General features: G+C 56.0%; 1 protein-coding gene across 3 annotated transcripts in view; it reads left to right on the top strand.

Annotated features, from left to right (window-relative positions):
* Positions 1-6581: 6581 nt before the first annotated feature.
* STX1A (syntaxin 1A) overlaps positions 6582-20459 on the top strand; it is a 61124-nt gene continuing 47246 nt past the window's right edge. For 2 of the 3 annotated variants that reach the window (XM_065695148.1, XM_065695146.1), the window contains exons 1-3: positions 6582-6666; positions 19078-19155; positions 20348-20447. In XM_065695148.1, the coding sequence (XP_065551220.1) occupies positions 6637-6666; positions 19078-19155; positions 20348-20447 (208 nt within the window). In that variant the 5' untranslated portion in view covers positions 6582-6636. Of the gene's footprint in view, positions 6667-18339; positions 18910-19077; positions 19156-20347; positions 20448-20459 lie in introns of those variants that run through there. The other variant, XM_065695147.1, reaches the window with a different exon arrangement.

Here is a 20459-nt window from a genome sequence, read left to right on the forward strand (position 1 = left end):
ACTGGCGAAGAGGCTTACATTCAGTGGTTCCTTGTATGTGCATGTTTCTGACTCTGCAGTGATGATCAGGAGGATTCTTTTTGTTCAGAAATCCAGCTGAAAACATGCATTCCCATTAGTTCCCAGCAGAACTCTTGGCTGGGTTGGACGGGTTGCAGATAAGAGCAGATTTGAACATTTGCACAGCAGCTGAACTTTGGACTGTTGGAGCTGTTCATTTGAGCTGTGGTTCATTGTTCCATGTCTGGTTGCAGGACGCTGCATCGCTTCCTGGGGGAGCATGTGTGTACCCAGTCTCTACCCACCTTCTTCTTTGCTCAGACTGGTTTCCCCCCACTGCCATTTTTGCTCCTGTCTCAAGGCTGCCTGCAGACTGACAGCCTTGTGTTGCTGTGTGCACAAGTCACAATTGCCTGTGTTCTCTGCTCCCAACACAAAGGATAGGAAGAAAAATCTCAGGCTGAGATTACGCAGGTCTGAATGTTTCTGTTAAGTTAGAATTCACTGGCAGAATATAGAATAGGAATTGGCCTTCCTCCTTCTTCCTTTGCAGGGAACATGAGGGTCATGGTTGCAGCTGTGTGTGATTGTTAAAACATTCTCCTCTTCCCCGGTACTCTGTTGTCTTCTGTCTTCCTTGCTCCCTTCTTGCTGTTTTGATCTTGTCTCAGCCTTCACTGGGAAAACCAAACTCCTGGGTTTGTTCCTCCTTGACCTTTGTTGTAAGTTCCACATCTGTCGGCTTGGAGGTCTGGTGGTTTCAATTACAACAGGATTTTTACGCTCCCTCCTTGCCTGCTGCCCCTCTGTTTTGATGGCAGAGGCTGCCAGCATGTGTTAGATAGCATGGCCTGTTAAGCAGAGCACAGTGTCCTTGGCCTCGAGCTGGATGATGTGTCTTGCGCATGAGTCAGGTCTCCACTTTTGATGTGGTGGCTGTGAAGGCACATGCCCACTTTGAGTAGCAGAATTGAGGTGTGTGCTCATGATGGTCTTTAACAGTCACATTTCGCAGAGCTTGACCTGCTCAGTGCCCAAGGGGAGAAGTACTCAGGGAGAACGCAGCACTTGCTATCTCTTGTTTTCTGATCCTCATTCACGTCATGGCCCTGTGTGTTTATTGCAGGCTATCTAAGCAATACTTGATTTCCCTCTGGGTGTTTCTGTTGTGCTTATATAGCTTATAAAAATAATTCAGCTTATAAAAATAATTCCGCTTATAATAGCTGAATTGCACATCTCAAAGACCCTTTTCAGGACTGAGTTACAAGGTTAAGAGAGTATTCTTTTTATCAATAATGTAACAGAACACCTTTCTGATGGAGATCATGCCAACAGCAGAGCCTGTCACAGACTGGACTGTACTGGTTAGAAGGTCATGTTCCTGACACATACTTGTTGCTCAGTGCTTTTATGAGGCAGGAGTTGGTGTATTGAGTGTATTAGCTGTTAAGGTCACACAGAGATGCGGTAAGGTTTACATCGTGGTAGGACTTTTGCCAGTTAAATAGTTAATTTTACACTTAAGAGTGTAAAATCTTACAGGAACTCAGGAGAGCAAAATTTAACCAAACAGGCAATTCTTCCAAAGTAAGGCATTGTTAGCAGATTCTCACCTTTGTACTTGCAGCCTCCTTGGCCTGACAGAACAAAAGGGTGTGCATAAATGATGTTTGGGAGAAATCCTTCAGCAAATGTTTGAATATGCTTTTTCATAAATATAAACAGCAGGTACATATACATGTATGGCAATGTCACTGATCTTTAAGTCAAAATCAGTTTTTGGTGCAGGGCTTGTGCTTTGAGCTTTCCAAGGAGCTCAGACAGCTGGAGCAGGGGCTGTGCATCCACCAGGTATGCGCTGGTGGAGTAAGAGATGGCCCATGGGGGCAGCAGAGGCCTGCAACTTCCCTTTCAGCCCTGACAATTTCCCCTCTACAGAGCCTTTGCAGTGAAACTCAATGGGAGAAGGGAGAGGAAGAGACAGTTTTGGGTGCACCAGAGCTTGGGACAGGAGACTAGCTGATAGGATGGGAGCCTGGCAGGCTGGGGGATGCCGTGAACTGAGGCTGGATCCTGCAGCCTTAACCCATGTGGTCTGCATGGAGGCAGGAGCCAGCTCACAGTCCCTAGGGACCTTCTGGGCATCTCATTAAATAACTGGGCAAACAAAGGGTAATGTTGGCAGAAATGGAGGCTTGGTGGACGAAAAGGCTGTAGGCAGTTGGCAGGGCTTGTGCAATGTAAATCAGCAGCTATTAGAAATTCCAATGTAAATGTAACAGAAGTAGGAAATGGAGAAATGAGTCTTTGAGGTGACTGGGGAGCATCTTTCCACTGATGAAAGCAGACTGAAGGAATGGTGTTTGCTCTCAGCTGAGGAAGAATTGGGCCATGATAACTTCAGAATACAGCCGTGCCAGCAAACCCCAACCACTCCTTTGGCTTGGTCCCATCCCAGTGCTTGTGAGAGCCCAGGCCACAGCACTCCTCCCCTTACAGGACTACCCTGGGGCAGAAGGAGCTGCAGCAGGCATGTGTCCTGCCGAGATTCATTGCTGTGTAGCGTGTGGGGAGGGAGAGGAGTGCTTCATCTGCACTGTGCGCTTTCAGTGCTTGTTATTAAACAATTACTGATGGCTGCTTGTTGTCTCAGTGTGTTTTAACCTTAGCTCCTGGGTTGGAGTGTCAGAGGAGAGCTCCCTGCAGGCGCTCTCCTGGCAGTGAAGCGAAGGACTGGGCTGCTTTGCCTTTCACCCCCAGCTGCCTTTTTATTATGCTTATTGTCTTCTCAGGGTGCAGCCTGTGTTCCTAAAGCTGATGTCAGTATTTCAGTGCAAGGCAGGGTACAACTGACCCGAGCAAAATAACACTCCGTTGAATCAGTCAAAGAATAAAGTGTCTGTGGGGCCCTTTTCCTGCACTGAAATGATTGCTTTAGTTTGATTGAATTTTCCTCACTGCTTTGGTTTGAGCAGGTTTTGAAAGTGAACCCTAGTGCTGTGTAGACTGGAGGCGATTCCCTTTCTCGTCTGCCAGGATTGTTTTCTAGAGTAACACAAAATCAGAAAGAACTGATGGAATCAGACGTCTCTGTAATTTATTCACAAGTTCTTATACTTAAAATCTGACTTTCAAAACAGTTTCTGCAGTGTGTGTGAGAAGAACTTGTCTTGGAGATGTGATTCCAGGTTGTTTCAAGCTTTCCAGATCTGACAAGGAGAGGACTGGTCCTTTGGGCAGGAGTGAACAGTGGCCTTCCTGTGACTTCACTTACCCTTGGAAAACCTCAAAAGTCAAGCTGGATACCAAGATCTAGTCCACTGCTTTCCTTCAGGCAACATAAGCTTGACTTAAAGCCCAAGAGATGTTTGTTCAACCTGTTCTTTACATGAAGATGGAGACTAGAGATCACCCCTTCCAGATGGGGTTTGGTTTGGTTTTTATATAGCAAATTTTCTTGTACAGAGCAATTGACAATGGCAGCTTGTGCCTGAGCTGAGCAAAGCCTGTGCTTAGGCTGCTGCTGGAGGCGTGAGGAGGAAGGGAGTGTGTGATTCCTGCCAGGTGGTTATTGTTCCTCTGGGGGGTTCCCATCCCACACTGCCAGTGCCTGTGATATCTTGTTTTCTGCTGCTGGTATCCTTGTGAGCACTGTGATGCTCTTACGGCTCTGGAGGTGGTATCAGGAGTCTGAGAGATCAGACAAACTGTAACCCAAATGAGTGGCCACTTCTCTTGCTGCTGGGAACACGGAGCCCAGCTTGCTTCTCAACACTTCACCTGCAATGTCCAGTGTTTCCACTGCAGTTGTGCTTGCAAGGCCTGGATTCCCTCCTCCTTCCCCTTGGTCATCTCTCCTTCTCCAGCCTTTCCCCTCTCCTGTCCCATTTTGATTTTTTCTTCTTTTTGTGCAAGTCATGGAATCATAGGATCACAGAGTGGTTTGTGTTGGAAGGGACCTTAAAGCTCATCCAGTTCCAACCCCTGCCACAGGCAGGGACCCCTTCCACTGGAGCAGCTTGCTCCAAGCCCCTGTGTCCAACCTGGCCTTGAGCACTGTCAGGGATGGGGCAGCCACAGCTTCTCTGGGCACCCTGTGCCAGCGCCTCGGCACCCTCACAGGGAAGAGCTTCTGCCTAAGAGCTCATCTCAGTCTCCCCTCTGGCAGGTTCAAGCCATTCCCCTTGGCCTGTCCTTTCACACATAGACCTCTGTATATGTATAGATCTGTCTGTTCCTTTATGTAGTTTGATCCTGGATGCAGTTTTGGCCCTGTTTTTGCTATGCCACTCACTCCTCTCTGTTAGCACCCAAAGCCCCTGTTCACCCCATGGCAGCAGAGCTGAGCTGTGATACTGTGGCCCCCACCTGTGCCATCACCACCTTCCCAGGGTTCCTGGAACCCAGGGCTGAGCAAAAGCACTCTGAGAATGGTACAATGTGTGCAGGACAGGATGGGCTGGAAGTGGTAGGACGCACCAATGTGGGCCGTCCAAAACTGCAGCCAGCAGAGAGGCCCCTTATGCACAGGGCCCAGTGCTTCCCTTTTCCCACAGCAGTCAAATGCCTTTCTTGGTGCATTGCCTCAAGCACTAGTAGTGCAGTTTCACTTCCCTGCTAACATCATGTCATTGCTCGCTGGTGTCCCTGCTTCTCTGGGACTTGGCTGGACTCCTGGACGTGGGCAGTGTGGGGACAGGAGTCCTGTCCTTGGAAAAGCAATGGCGAAGCATCCTCTTGTCGTTCGGGCAGGTGAGATTGTAGGTAATACTGGCTTTTCAAGAGCAACTTTTTAATGACTACTGACATGGAGAGAAGCATTTGGAGTTACGGCTGCTGGCATCATCTCTGCTCCCCAGGCATGGGGAGAAGGAACATGTGGTTTGTGACTGTCAGACATGCCACAGTCCTCCCCTTTCCAGCGTCTCCTGATGGGCATGGGCAGCATGGGCCATGAGTGCTGCGCTGAGGCTCCTGCACAGGGAGCTGGGGCAGAGGGGCTCATCTTAACTAGCTCATCCCTGCCTTGCCTCCAAGATCCTGCCTCTCCCATGGCACAGGACTTAGCCTGTGTTCTTGGCACTGAGGAAAGCTCTCTCAGCACTGCTGCACTCATTGCCTCCAGTCTTGGCTTTCCAGTCTATTCCTCGACATACTACTACTGACAGCTGCCCCAGGGTCTCTGTCCTGTGCCTCCAAAGGGAACAGTGTCCCTGAAGTGGCAGCAGCGGATGCAGAATGAATTAACTCCAGGTGGTTTCTGAGCCACAGCCAAGCTGCTGGTCTTGCTGCTCCCCTCCCGTGTCACAGGGAGCCTGGCCAAGCTCTTGGTTTCAGTTGTGTCCATGCTGTCAGCATGCTCAGGGCCAAGGGCTTGCTTTTCTCTGCACTGCTGGTGAGGATTAATGCTTTATCTCCTCACTGTGCATTGCTTGAGCTCTCCCAGCAGCGGTTGCAGTCCAGTCTCTCCTGATGGAGGCAAGCCCTCAGGAGCAGCAGGGTCGATCTTAGACCAGCCGCAGCATCCACCAGCATCCTCCTGCAAGCTCTGCTCGAAATACCGTGGTAATCTTTCCTGTGTAAGTGGAGCACGTGCAACTCCTCCGGCTGCTCTGCTGCATTTGCAGTTGCTGTCAGCTGCCTCACTCACCTGAAAGCTCGGCAGTGCATCAGGTGCTGCAGGCACAGGCTCTGCTCAAGCCAAGTGTCCCTCTGACTTTTGTTTCTTTGCAGTCCCTGTGGCTTACAGCACAAAGGAAAAGCAGCCTGAGCCTCCTCTGCTTGGTCCCTCCATCTCCAGGGCTCTTGCGGGGCTGCTCTCCCAAGAGCCTTGGAGATGCCCATGTCTCAGTTCATAGGGTTGGGGGTGGCTCTGCCCATTGTGTCAGCTCCTGCCATACTTGCAGTCTCTTGCCGTTTTCATTCTCTAAGATGTCAGGGCCCCAGGCATCTTAGCTTTCACACAGGGACATTTAAACCCGCTTAGGGTCTGCTAAGGCTGTTTCTCATTGAGATACAGGCTTCTGGTTCCAGGAATTATGTGCACAGAGCATGAACCTGGAGGACCATGGGAAGAGGTCTTTCTCAAGACGCTTGGATTGGGATGGCTGGATGTTTTGCTGGGAGCATGAGAGGTTTTCCTGGGACATCCGTGGCAGTGCTCAAGGCCAGGTTGGACACAGGGGCTTGGAGCAAGCTGCTCCAGTGGAAGGCATCCCTGCCCGTGGCAGGGGTTGGGGCTGTATGAGCTTTAAGGTCCTTTCCAACCCAAACCAGTCTGATTCTACGATGACATTTCTGCTTGATTATCACCTGGTTTAGGACACAAGGGCTGCTCCTGTGCAAAGCCACCCCCTCAACTGCTGGCTCTGGAGCCTGTGCCAGGAGTGCTGGGAGGACGAGGCCCGACTCCCGCACCAGGAGCGCCCCAGCAGTGGCCGCGCCGTTGATGCCGGCTCCATGCAGGGCTCGGTGTGACCGGTGGCCACGAGGGTGACCCAGGTGGGCTCCCCCCGCTCCCAACTCCGCCGCTGCCGCCGCCCCGACTCCCCCGCCCCGGTCCCGGTGGCGGCCCCGGTCCGCGCACGCGCGGCTCCCGCCCCTCCCTCGCGCACGACCGGGCGCAGCGGCAGCATGAAGGACCGGACCGGGGAGCTGCGCGCCGTGAGTGGGGGGGCGCGGGCCGCGGGGGAGCCGGGGGGGGCGGGGGGGGGCGGCCGGGGCTGGCACACGCGAGCGTCGCGGCGATGTCGGGGCCACAGAGGGGTTTCCCCGGGCATCCCCCGGGCTCCTCCCGCTCCGCTCTCCCCGCTCCGGTGCTCCCCCGGGACGGGCGGTTCGAGCGGCGGGCGCTGGCCCGGGGGCACCCATCTGCCCCGGGCACCGGCTGCTGGCGGGGGCCGAGCGCCGGGGGGGCTGAGGGCGATGAAGGGGATGTTTATTACTGCAGGCGGCCGGAGGGCAGCGCCCGGCGGGCGGGTGGGGGGGGTGTGGGGCTGCGGCGGGGCCGGAGCCCTCCGTTACTCCCCGTTACCCCCCGTTACCCCCGCGGCCGCTTCACGCCCCGGCCGCCCCCGTTTGCTTTTTCATTCTCCGGGCTCCGCTGATGTCATCCGGGCTGGGCAGAGCCGGGGCCGCGGCGCCCCCGGGGGGGCACCTGCCTCGCGCGGCTCGGCCTCCGCAGCCCCCGCTACCCGGGCTCGCCGCTGCCGGCGGGCGCTCGGCTCCCGGTGCGGTGCCCGCGGGGAGCGCTGGGAGGCTGCATCCCGGCCCGGGGGAGCGCCCGGTCCCGGTGTAACCGCGCAGTGCCCCGGGGGGCGGACACGCGCACCCCGCGGGACCCCTCGAGGGCACGGGGCCGAGCGCTGCAGCGGGGATGCGCGGGGGGTGGCAGAGCTCGCAGGGCCGGGGCGCTGCTCCAGCGTCCTCCCGCCCGGTGCCATCGCCCGGCGCTCGCTCTGCTGCTTTCCGTGGTTTGTTTTGAATGACTTCACGGTCTGCCCGGGGAGGATCGCGGGGGGGGGGGGGGGGGTGCCGATGGGTGCCCAGGTCGGTCCCCGCAGAGACCCCCATCAGAGTTGCTTCAGCCGGGAATTTGGCTCCATCTGGAAAACCCCAGGAGGATGGAGCTGGGATGATGCCAGCACAGGGCTCAGCGGTGGCTGTTGGGGTGAGGGGTGGTTGTTGGTGCTGAGGGATGGCTGTCGGGGCTGGAGAAGGAAGGGGCTATATAAAGAACTGCACCCCCCGCTCAGCCTGGAAAGCATCCAGACAGGGGGCTCTTTCTCCACCAACAGCACAGGCTGTGTAATAGGATTGGAAAATAGGCTTTTTAATAATAATAATAGTAAAGATGAGCCCCACGAATGTCCTCTTGGCAGCCGGCGCTGCCTGGGAAGTGATGCCGTGGGGTATTTTAAAATCCCTCCATTCCTTTAAATACATCTTGAGAAAAATAAGACACGTTCTTGCCTCACTCCTGCTGCTGATCCGTATTCGTCAGCCTAATGCCGAAGGGTGCAGCATCCTCCTGAGGGCTCCCTGCTGCATCCGGGGGCTCCTAGGGATGAATGGGTGGAGTCCAGTCTGGAGCATCCGGATGCCCCGGAGCTGAGCGGGTGCCCACGCTGGGGCAAAGCCTGTGGGAAACGTGGGTTTCCAGCCCTGGTGGTGGCAGTCCCCTGAGAGGAGCCAGATGCTGCAGTGGACAGAGTATGGAGAGTGCTGGGGCTGGTTTGGTTTGTGCTGCCAGCAGCCAGCCGCATCCACAGCCTGGGCCAGTTTCTTCCCGTTTTAATAAGAGCTTGTGAAATATGGCAGGAATGATAAAAAGCAGATGAAAGCCATTGCTGGAGCTGAGGAGGGGGCACAGGGTCTCACTGCTGTGCAGAGCAAGAGCTTTGTGTCTTAAGGGTATGTTTAAAATGGTACTTGAAATTCAAAGCCCTCATCCTGTGTCTTTTCTGAACCTCAGGGCTCTGTTTGTGTTCAAACTCGCTCAAGGTTTTCTTGTGCCCTGCGGGGTGGAGGGTTGTGTGGTGCCCCCAGCCCCGCACCAAGCCAGGGACAGGAAATACAGCTTATGGCTGAAAACCGTGCTCCTGATGTGGAGGCAGCACAGCAAGGCCTGGCAGGGGAGGATGCCTGGAAGGAGAGCAGCAGAGCTTCGCTGTCAGCTGCATGCGGGTAGGTGCCACGGCTTTGGCCATGGGTGGTGGTTTCTGCCCATCTGGAGTGGGGCTGGAGCTGGTCCCCTTCCCTGAAATCCACGAAAGAGCCCTGCTGCTGCAGGTGTTGGTGGCAGAGCAGGGATGGGACAAAAAATACCTGAAAAAGAATTCATTTTGCTTTTGGGACAGTCTCTAAGCTGCTTGGCCCTGTGCTCTGGGCACCTAAAATGTCTTTATTTAGGCTCTGCTTGTGTTGTGTTCTTGGAAGCTTGAGGAGGGTGGTGCTGAGGGCGCTGCATATAAAGAGCTGGCAGCAGCTGCAGGTGGGGGAAGATCCAGAGCTCTGCTGCCTGGGCTCAGCCGGGCATCCCAGCTGGGTGCTTCAGGGCTGTGAGTGGCCTGCGCGGCTCCATCCTGCCTGGGCAGTGTCAGAACAGTCGGGGTGAGATGTCAGGATTTCGGGGTGTGAGACAGGTCCAGGTGGTGAAATAACGATGAGTTACGTTTTGAGAGAGAGTGGGAGGAGTTGAAGTGTGCGAGTGTCATAGGATCACAGAGTGGTTTGGGTTGGAAGGGATCCTAAAGCTCATCCAGTCCCAACCCCTGCCACGGGCAGGGACCCCTTCCACTGGAGCAGCTTGCTCCAAGCCCCTGTGTCCAGCCTGGCCTTGAGCACTGCCAGGGATGGGGCAGCCACAGCTTCTCTGGGCACCCTGTGCCAGCGCCTCAGCACCCTCATGGTACCACGTTTCTCCCCTATGTCCAACCTCACGCCACCCTTGTCCAGTATAAACCCATTGCCCCTTGTCCTGTCCCTGCAGGCCCTGGTCAAAAGTCTCCATCTTTCCTCTAAGCCCCCTTGAAGTCCTGAGCAGCCACAGGAAGGTCTCCCTGGAGCCGTCTCTTCCCTGGGCTGCACAGCCCCAGCTCTCCCCTCTTTCTCCACAGTGGAGCTGTCCCAGCCCTTGGGCTGCTTTGGAGGCTCCTCTGGACCCACCAGGTCCATGCATGTCTTGTGCTGGGGACCCCTGAGCTGGGCATAGAGCTCCAGGGGTGTCAGGAGAGCGGAGCAGAGGAGGAGCATCCCCTGCCTCAACCTGCTGGTCACGCTGCTGGTGATCAGCCCAGGAGACACTTGGCTTTCTGGGCTGCAAGCGCACGCTGCTGGGCCATGTCCTGTTTGTCACCCACCAGTATCCCTGAGTCCTTCTTCACAGAGCTGCTCTCCATCCATCCGTCCATCCATCCGTCCGTCCGTCCTTCCATCCATCCATATGTCTGTCCATCCATCCATACGTCTGTCCGTCCATCCATCCATCCATCCATCCATCCATTCATCCATCCATCCATCCATCCCCAGTCTGTGCTGGTACTGGGGATTGCCCTGACCCAGGCACTGGACCTTGCCCTTGGCCTGGTTGAACTTCATGAGGGTCACACAGACCCACTCCTCCAGCCTGCCCAGGTCCCTCTGATGCCACCCTTCCCTCCAGCCTATCGACTGCACCACTGCTCCGTGTCAGCTGCAGAGGTGCTGAGGGTGCTCCTCATCCTGCTCTGTCAGTGGTGAGGATGTCAGGCCGGCTGTGGAAGTGGCATTTGGCAGTTCCTGGTTCCAGAGTGCCCTGTTTCCAGCAACACTCAATTCCTTGTGCTTGCTCCCCAGTGCTGAGGGGAGAGGATGCCAAAGTGCTGCAGGCTGCTGCGAGGTGTCTGCCTGGGCCAGGACAGGGGGTTTCGAGGGAACATGGGTGCTGCAGGGCTATGGGGCTCGGTGGCTGGGTGGACCTGGATGGTTTGGGTCAGGGTTGCTGTCGCTCGAGGAGCTCCACGCGCTCGGTGTTGCTGGTTGTTAGAAACACGTGGCTGGTGATTTCGGGACGATGGGCTCTGCTGCCAGCAGTTCACACAGCCAGCGAGCACAGTTACCAATAGTGCTCGAGTTCTGGTGACTGCTGCAGGCTCTGCTTGGGTGGGGAAAGACCAGTTATGAGTTGGCAGATCCTCTCCCCATTCCCCACCAGACAGTGCTCAGCTGATGTTTTATCTTGCAGTTGCATGGTGGAAGTGTTCCTGGAGATGGACACTGCCCACATTGTGGGTTTGGGTGCTGTAGGGAGAGGTTTGGCAAGGCCAGTGTCCAGGCCTGGTGGGTTTCGGTGGTGCCGGAAGCTCCCCTGGTGTGAGGAGGACCTTCCCCACAGAGGTGACAGGAGAACAAGGACAGCTTGGCCTGGAGGCAGCCCTTGGGTCCCCAGCACAGACCCTGTGTGGTGGGACCGGTCGTCTGCCTAAGACTGGGTGGCTGCAGAAGTATTTGTAGGACTGAAGCCTTAGCAGTTGCTTGCCACAAAGCAAGCGTGGCAAGTGATGGTCACGTTCCTGGTCACCTTCCATTTGGGTCTGGGGACTTGCCTTGCTCAAGTGAGTGTTGTCTGAGAGCAGTCCCTCTGGGATTTGAAGAGTTGCTCTTTATTTCATGTCTACCTTCTGTTTCTCATCATACCTACCTTTGGAGTGGGGAGCTGGTTCCCTGCCCACGCCGACAGGAGAGGCATGAGCACAAACCCAGAGCCACTGGTGCACGTCTCCAGCTTCCGAGTGGTCTCCTGGGCCCCTTTCCTCCGGTGCCCGTTCTCTGTGCTGGCCGTTTCCAAGGGCCTTTCTCCAGCAGCGTCCATGTCTGTGTGCTGTGCTGTTCCTCCCAGTGACTGACCCCATCCCCACTCCTGCCTCCACGTTCCCGGTTAAAGCGCTGCCTCCTGCCCGTGGGAGCTGTGGGGAGGTGTGTGTTAAAAACAGGAGGGTGCAGGAAGCAAGGTTGGCTCCAGGTCCGGCTCTGTGGATCCCCCCTCTTCCCTCCTGCAGGAGCTGAGATCTGCAGCGTGGGCGCGGAGGACTCGCAGCCAGAGCTTGCTCCATCCCCTGCTGTCAAGAATCCCCGCCGATGATTCCTGTCCTGGGGGGCACAGATGTGAAGTGGAGCAGGGTTGCTCTTTGCAGCAGGAGTCAAGTCTCCTTGATCTCCATCTGGGCAGTGGGGCTTTGCCAGAGCCACCCTGCGGGGCACAAGTCCCTGCTGACCTCCAGAGACAGACACGTTTGCTTATTTAACTGCTGTCTTCTTTCCTCTTTTAACCCTCTTGGTTGCCTGGTGTGTTCTCAAGCTCATAAAGGGTCACGTAAGGAGTTCAGCTGGTGCGTGATGGCCGGGGGCTCCATGTCGTGTGCCCGCAGCCCGCACGCCGCCCGGACCAGCTCTGCTTTGCCGTCACTGTGATACCGAAAAGCTGATTTTCGGGGGCTGAAAGGAACAAAACTGCTGGGGAAGGCTCTGACCACTGGCCCGAGCCTGGCCCGACCGTGTCCGTGCCATGAGCGTGTTTCTCTGGGACAGGGGAGCTGCTTCACTGGCTCCCCCGTGCTCATGGATAGAGGGATGGGGTGAGACACAGTGAGACCTTGCTCCTGGGGTCTGCTGGGCCTGTCAGCCGGGCATGGGCGACGGACCTGGGGATTCAGATGGAGAAGAGAAGGCTCAGGGGGGACCTGATGGCTCCCTACAAGTGCCTGACAGGAGGATGGAGCCAGGAGGGGCTGGGCTCTGCTCCCAAGGAACAAGGGATGGGACAAGAGGAACCGGCCTCAAGCTGCACCAGGGCAGGTTTAGATGGAGCTGAGGAACAATTCCTGCCCCAGAGGGTGCTCAGGCATTGGAACAGGCTGCCCAGGGCAGGGCTGCAGGCACCGGCCCTGCAAGGGCTCACACACCGTGGAGACGAGGCCTCAGTGCCATGGGGCAGGGGTGGCCTTGGCAGTGCTGGGAATGCTTGGACCGGATGAGCTTAAAGGGCTTTTCCAGCCTGGTTGATTCCATGCTCCTGTGGTGGGAGGTAGCAGGGGTGATGTGCAGTGAGTCTGCAACAGCTGCCTTGGTGCTTTTTGCCTGAGATGTTTCTCTGCTCCCCAGCAGTTACGGGGTCCCTGGTGTCTGCTGGGGAGCTCCAGGTCTGGTGCGGTGGGGGCTTGGTGCTCACACTGAAGTCAACCTGGATGCAGAAGCACTCGTTGCCTCCCGAGACCTGGTGCCGGGCTGGGGACGCCAGGGAGTGATGGAGAGGTTGGGTTCAGAAGCCGTGTGTGTTGGCTGAGTGCTGGATGTCTAAAAGGGCTCGAGCCAAAGGGGTTCAGGGCAGTACCCACTGGTTCAATTGCAGGTGTCTCTGTGCAGGCTGCTCGGGAGCTGTACAAACATTTGTTGTGCTGTTTGTCTCCCCGTTAACAAGATTTCTCAGGAAATATGCAAAGTGATCACTACAGGCAGAACATGTACAGTCAGGCTCATTAGGCTAAGTACTGTGATAAATTGCTGCTTCCAGAAAATTACGTGGATTAGCAAAGAGGAGGAGAGCGAGCCCAAGTGGAAGATCCGGGAAGATGGAGTGTGCAGCGATGCCCAGGCTCCAGGCGGCTGTGGGGTGACCGGAACAAACAGCAGGGGATGGCTGGATGTCCTTGGACCGCGGCGCCTGCGGGGTTATCCTTGGAGGAGATCATGGAGGGGGAGGCAGGCAGGAAAGGACGCTGCGGGAGACCGGTGCTGTGTCAGGAGCAGAGCAGGCACAGAGCCAGCGGGACCGTCCCTGGAAATTTGAAAGGAGGCGACTTTGGAAGCACAAGGAGCAGAAAGTTCTGCTGGGCTGGAAGGCAGGGGGAGAGGGCAGGCCTGGTGCGCTGCAGGGCTGTGCCTCTGCCTTCGGAAGCTAATAGGAGGGCTGGTGTCTGAAACAGGGGCGCTGCCTTGCCCCCCAAAATGGGGGAGCAGACTGGTGGCTGCAAGCAGAGGATAGGCTGTGGGGTGTGGTGTGTCAGGGGCTCAAAGGATGGTTTGTGTTGGAAGGAACCTTCAGAGATGACCAGTTCCAACCCCTGCCACGGGCAGGGACCCCTTCCACTGGAGCAGCTTGCTCCAAGCCCCTGTGTCCAACCTGGCCTTGAGCACTGCCAGGGATGGGGCAGCCACAGCTTCTCTGGGCACCCTGTGCCAGCGCCTCAGCACCCTCATGGTACCATGTTTCTCCCCTATGTCCAACCTCACCCCATCCTCGTCCAGTTTAAACCCATTGCCCCTTGTCCCTTCCCTGCACGTGCTGGACAAAACTCTCCATCTTTCCTCTAAGCCCCCTTGAAGTCCTGAGCGGCCACAGGAGGTCTCCCATTGTGCAGTACTTCTGCTGTGATGTTTACTGTGGATTTTCTTGTTTTAAGCCTTCCTTTTCACCTGCCATTGCTCTCGGGTTTTCCATCAAGTCCTCTCAGACTCCCAGTGTGGGGTGTGTGAAACGACTGTTCATTTCGTTTTTCTAGATGTGCCTTCTGGGAGGGTTGGTGCCTCACCTGCATGGTGCTGAGGCTCCTCTATATGGCCTAGGCAAGAGCACCAAGGAAATCTCATTCCCACTGAAGCATACACAGCCATTTGAGCAGCTTGGTTTAGTGGAGGACGTCCCCTCCGATGGCAGGAGGGATGGAATGGTGGATCTCTGAAGATCCCTTCAAAACCACCATGTTCCATAAGTGCCTATGCAGTGCAGCCTGGTTTGGAGGAGAACTGTTTTGTGAGCTACCATGATTTTCACGTGTTGGTCCTCTCCTGGTGACAAGGGCCATGTGGTCTCTGGTGCCACCTGCTTCCTCCTCTGCCCAAGGCGTTCCTTCTCCTTTTGCCAGCAGCTTCCAGTTAGTGGGAAGTACGGTACAGACCTCGTGGTCACCGCTGGGCATCATCAGGGCTTGGTGGTCAATTATAGAGTGCTTGGTAGATACGAAAGCACGGTGGTGATCCTGGCAAAAACCTCTCTTGAGTACTGACCCTTGTGAATACGTGACAGAGGAGAGGAGAGCGTTGTGGCTGCCGCTGCTTCGGCTACCCACGTGGAGCTCTGGTGTGCGCAGAAGCCGTCGCAAGGCTGGTGCCGCGGTCAGAAGGGTGTTAGGATGAGTTTCAGGTGAGTTACAAGTCTGCGTGCTGGTGTTCACCCAGATCGTCCTTTAGCCACGACAGCACATCTGTAAAGTGTTGTCTGTCAGGTAATGATGTCTTTCCAGGAGATCACGGTCCATGTTCTGGAGCGATGGGAGGAGGTCAGTGAGCTCAGCCTTGCCCTCTGCAGTCTTTCACCTCTGTCGCTTGTTCTTAATAGTTCAGTGGAATTTTACCTGCCTGCTTCTGAAACGGAGCTGAAGCGCTGACCATGGCTCTGACAAAAGGGCTGGGCTCAAGCCAGAGGGCAGGAGCGTAATTGTGCAGCAGTGAAAGCCAACACCTAAGGACAAAACTCTTGGAAGTCTTGCGCTCCCTTGCACTGCTGGTGTTGGGAATTGGAAATGCCTGCTGGCTCATGCAGGTGTTGCTGAACGCTGAAGTCAGTTGTGCCTTGAACTTTTGTTCATCAGGAAGTTGTTAGTGGGAGGCATGGGCTGCTTTGGTGGTTATTAGGATCACAGAATCATAGAATTATTCCGTTTGGAAAAGACCTTTAGGATCACAGAGTCCAACTGCTAATCCAGCAGCACTGCCAAGTCCACAGAATGGCTGCTCAGTGGCTGAGCCCATTGCTCCTCTGCCCTGGCGCAGCTCTGCTGCCTGTACCCGCTCCGCAGATGGATCTGGACGCAGTCACATTCGTCTGCAGCGCTAACAGAAGAGGGCAGGAGCTAAAGCCTGCACAGCCATTGCTGAGCTAATAGCGAGCTCACTGCGCCCTGCTGCAGCCCGCCCTGCCTGTCGCCTCCTGCTTTTTGGCAGAGAGCAGGCTCTGAGTCTGTTCAGTTGGTATGTGTTCTCTGCTGTCTTCCAGGAAGCGCCTGCAGAGGCAATGGGGCTGGTTTGAACCAGAGGGATGGAACCTGCTCAATAAGTAATTTATTAGCAGTGTACTTGTTGCAAAGCCCGCGGGAAACCCCTGGCTCTGGACCATCTTCCCGTTCACTGGCCTGTTCTGCGGGGCGGGTGGAGGAGGCTACGGCAGTGCTCGGCCTCCTCTCGGGATTTCAGCCCCTGTGGAAGAACACCTTTAACCCTGCGAGGCCCTGGCAGAGGCTGGAGGAGCTCTGACCTGCCCTCCCCATCCCCCGCCCTGTGCTCTGCAGCCCCGGAGGCACCAGGGAGGCAGTGGCTCCCCGAGCCTGGCATCCCGCCCGTGCTGCCTGCTGCTGCCCGTGCTGCTGTGCTGCCTGCTGCTGCCCCTGCTGCCAGTGCTGCCTGCTGCTGCTGCCCCTGCTGCCAGTGCTGCCTGCTGCTGCCTGTGCTACCCGTGCTGCCTGTGCTGCCTGCTGCTGCCCGTGCTGCCTGCTGCTGCCCGTGCTGCCTGTGCTGCCTGCTGCTGCCTGTGCTGCCTTGTGCTGCCCGCTGCTGCCTGTGCTGCCTGTGCTGCCCGTGCTGCCTGCTGCTGCCCGTGCTGCCTGCTGCTGCCTGGCCGCTGCTGCCTGGCCCCTGCGGCCTCGAGAAGTAAACCCTGCAAAAGAAGGGTTATCCTCACCTGCGCTGTGTGTGGGGTGAAAGCCCAGAGACCCTGAGTTCCTGGTGCTGCCTGAGAGTGCCTGAGGCAGGAGTGGGTGTCATAGAACCCCAGCCTGGTTTGGGCTGGAAGGCACCTTGAAGCTCATCCAGTTCCAGCCCCCTGCCATGGGCTCACACACCTTCCACTGCAGCAGGGTTGCTCTAGGCCCTGTTGATCAAACCCCTCTTGCTCTTCTGCTCTGGCCATGCTGGTGGCAGAACACCCATCCCCAGTACCCATGAAGTGGGGGTGATCAGCACTGCCATGCGGTGCCTATATCAAAGCGGGCAACACCAGTGACCCACCAGAGCTGCAGGGCTTGTTACCTGCTGTAAGCCGGTTTTAGAGGCAGGCTCTAGAGAGGTGCTTAGACTTGCAGCTTTTTGCTGTGGCTGTTTCCTCTCCTCTTTAAAGGAGTCTTGGTGCAGCTCTTGCTGCCTGAGATTGCAACGTGTGCGCCTGGCGGATGCAGAGGTGGGGAATGCAGAGACAGAGGATGCGGAGATGGGGGATACAGAGATGGAGGATGGCCATTTCGGCAGCTGGGGAGCACTGGGAAGATGATGCGCCTTGTGTGCTTATGTGGCATTGGGACTGCAGGCTGCTTGCCTGTCACTGGCAAGCAAGCCTGGGCTTTTGAAGGCTGTGAATTATTTGCTGCTTGTGTTAAGCAGCACCAGAGGGTAGCTTTGACCTAGATTGGAGCTTTCCGTGTGGCTTTGAAAACCTGGGATGCTCGCAGCTGGGATGCAGGAAGCCAAAACACTGTCGGCTGAGTGGACATTTTAGGTGTCCTTAGGAGGGGTATTCTGATTTTGTTTCTGCTTTGGCAGCAGTGTATGCGAAAACACTTCAAGCCAGGGTGAGAATGCCTGTGAGGGCTGGCAGTGTGCCTGGGCTGAGCTGCGGGATGGACGGAGATGCTGGGAGCAGGTGATCCTTCAGTGCCTGCAGCCGGGTGGCATCTCCTCCCCCTCAAGTCCTGCTCAGCCCCTCAGCCGATGCTGCTGCTCTCCTGCTCAGGGGTGGTGGGGCCCCGTGACCAGCCTGACGCTGTGTGCTGGAGGCGGCAGTGGCATGGAGGGTGTTCCCAGTGACGTGGGTTGGACAGATGGTGCCCGGGGTGACACGTGCCCTCCCGAGCAGCCGGCTCCATCTCTGTCATTTCCTCTTTGCAGGGCTCCCAGCCGGGTTTTTGTGCTCCTCGTGCTGTGCACAGTGGGGCAGTGCCACGTCCTGCCCTACATAGCCATCCCCACGCTGGTGCATCAGCACGCTGCTGTGCCCCAGGGGCCGGCTGCCTTCAAATGAGCAGGGCACTTAGACAAGTTGTGCTGTCGTCCTGGCAATGCCAGCGATGGGCAACTCGCCGCAGCGTCGTGGGGTTTGGCCCCTGCCTACAGAGCCCTGCTCTGTGAGGAGCAGGAGAAAGATGTCTCTGGATCTGATGGCAAAGCACCAGACAGCACAGCTACTCAAACCCCAGCAACAGGCACTGCAGCCACTCCAACCACAGTGAAAGACACCGCAGCTGCTCCAGCCCCAGTGACAGACACTGTGGGTGTCGTTCACTCAGTCGAAGTTGTCTTTCACTCAAGACCTCAGGTTAATGCTGCTGAGGTCCATCAAAATCTAAATGCACCAACCCTTTTCCGGGCTGGTGGCTTCTGCCATGTCCCTGCCTGACTGGGCAGGCAGCTCCTGCCTGCTGACCCTGCTGTGGGGGCCTGGTTGTGGTCAAAATGGACAAATCCTGGTTTCTTTGTGTTCACAGAGCGGTGGGGTGAGGGCAGCGCCGCTCCTGCTAATGCTTGTCAGGGGGAAGTTTTCACTGGAATTGTGGTAGCTCTCTAGTCTTGGTATCTTTGGTTAGGCGTTTCACTTAGTGGTTACCGAAGGGTGCCATGAGCAGTGGTAAGGCTGAAAGCTGACCAGTCACCCTAAGTTGAAAAGACAGTTTAAAGGGGAAGGATAGCTATTTCATCTGACTTATCTCAAGGTGAGCGGCATCTCTCTGGAGACCACACTGACGAGCTCTCTGCAGAGAGTGGAGGGGCTCCAGGGTGACGTGTAACCAGCTGCAAAACGTGGTGTGAGATGAGCAGAGACAGTTCTCTGTCTTGAATCTTCTCCATTCCACTGGTTCCTTCTCTAGTGAAGGTGGAGTAAAGGGAAACTTTTCCACCCCATTAATTTTCCCTTTCCCTCCATCATGTATGTGTTTTGGATAATACTCTTTTAAATGTCACCTTATACAGAGGACTGTAATTTTTCTTTCCCCTGTGAGCTTGTGTCCTCTGCCTTGCTGGGACAGGAGGTGTTTTCATTTCTGGTGACAATGACACGCATGCTTCAGCAGACAACCCCTCATTTGCCTGCTGTGGCTTTACTAGTTCTCTGTTCTCTCCCACCTCTTCTGCACTCTGCAACATCCCTCGTGCTTTCTCCTTGCAGCATCCTTCACATTCTTCCATTGCAGCATCCTTCACATTCTTCCATTGCAGCATTCGTTGTGTTTCCCAGCACTGCTGTTTGCAGAGGCCTTGTGCTCATGCACAGACAAGGATAGCTCATAACGTTACCCAGCTCTGTAAATGCATGGGTGTCACCAGCAGTGGTGTTTTGCATTGTGTCTTTATTGACGGAGCTGGCCATCCGCTGCTTTCTTGGTGTCTGTAAGTGCTCTGGTGCCTGGGGTGTCCCATGCTGTGGCTGGCATTTGCCCCAGCTCCTGGGAGCAAGTGAGCAGAGGAGAAGGGGAAGGTGCCCCTGAGGGGCTCATGCAATGGAGTTGCAAACTTGGCAGGAAGCACTTGTTGATGCCTCTCTCCGTGTCGTTGCAGGCGAAGGACAGTGATGATGATGATGAAGTCACCGTCAGCGTGGACCGGGACCGCTTCATGGATGAGTTCTTCGAGCAGGTGAGAGGGTTTATTTTTTCTCCAGCGTAGCTCTGAAGGGAGCTCAGACCTTTCTGTTAGCACTGGGGGAGGTTGCGGGGCCGTGGTCCAGGCTCCCACTGCCAGCAGGGAGCAGCAGTAGAGGTGGGGAGGGGTCCCTGCCCTGGCTGATGCTGCTCAGCTGATGCTGGGGGTCCTCGGGGGTTACACTCAGCGTGCCAGTTAGCAGGAATCAGGCTTCCGCGCAGACCTGAGGCTGTCTTGGGCTTACCTGGCCCTGTGGATGCTTTGCTGCTCCACGGGCTCTTCCAGACACCAGTGGGGCAGTGGAGCCCGGGAGCCTTGTGCTGTCCAGCCTCCAGCCTGCTGCTAAAGCTGACCAGCTCCCAGACTGCTCCTGGAGGCATCTCTGCAGAGTAGCAGTGTCTGCATGGGATTGGTTTAATTTTGTGCCTCTCGTTACCAAACAAGAGGTAGTCTTCTGGCATGTGGGTGGCTGTAAGATCTGCATGCGGATTTTTAGCACGCCCTTAGCATGGCATGTGTGTAGGGGGTGTTAAAATGTATCTGTGCAGGCAATGAAGTGGGGAATGAAAAAAATCTCATATGCAAATGGAGGAAAATGAGCAAAGTTGTGGTGTGAGTCGAAGGAGAAGACAGAGCTGGAAGGCGGGCAGCCTAGCAGGCAGAGGACACAAGAAGATGTTCCCCTCTCAGCAGTACTGGCATGTCTCCTGGTTGAGAAGTGCAGGGAAGATGCCGGCAGGGATTTGCTGGCAAACGTGGCCTCCCTGGCCTGTGGGATGAGGGTCAAACTGGGCTTCTGAACCCCTGGAGCAGAGAGCCATGGGGGACTGAGCTTGTCTTGTGCAGCCTCAGTAGTGCTCTGCATGCGGAGGTGCAGTGTCTGGGCATCCATCGATCTGATGCTAATTTAAATAACCCCCAAACGTTTCTCATTGCCTCACTAAGAATATAGGGCACAGTCTGTATGACATTGCTGTGACTGCAGAGCTGCTGCTGTGATGTGGACGGTCTGTTTTCACAGTGGTCCTACAGTTTGAGAATCCAGCTGGAAAATACTTGTCCAGGAGGATGTTTGCTGTGGTTCAGATGCGTCACGGTTGCTTTGGGATAGGGGTTAATAATCCCTGCCCTTCCCAAAGGCGCAGGTATCTCACAGGAGACCTCTCTGGTTGTCCCATCTCCACAGGTGGAAGAAATTCGAGGGTTCATTGATAAGATTTCAGAGAACGTGGAGGAAGTGAAGAGGAAGCACAGTGCCATCCTTGCCTCGCCTAACCCCGATGAGAGTGAGTGAGCTG

This window comes from Lathamus discolor, chromosome 14 (genome assembly GCF_037157495.1).
Source record: "Lathamus discolor isolate bLatDis1 chromosome 14, bLatDis1.hap1, whole genome shotgun sequence".
Classification (NCBI taxonomy): domain Eukaryota; kingdom Metazoa; phylum Chordata; class Aves; order Psittaciformes; family Psittacidae; genus Lathamus; species Lathamus discolor.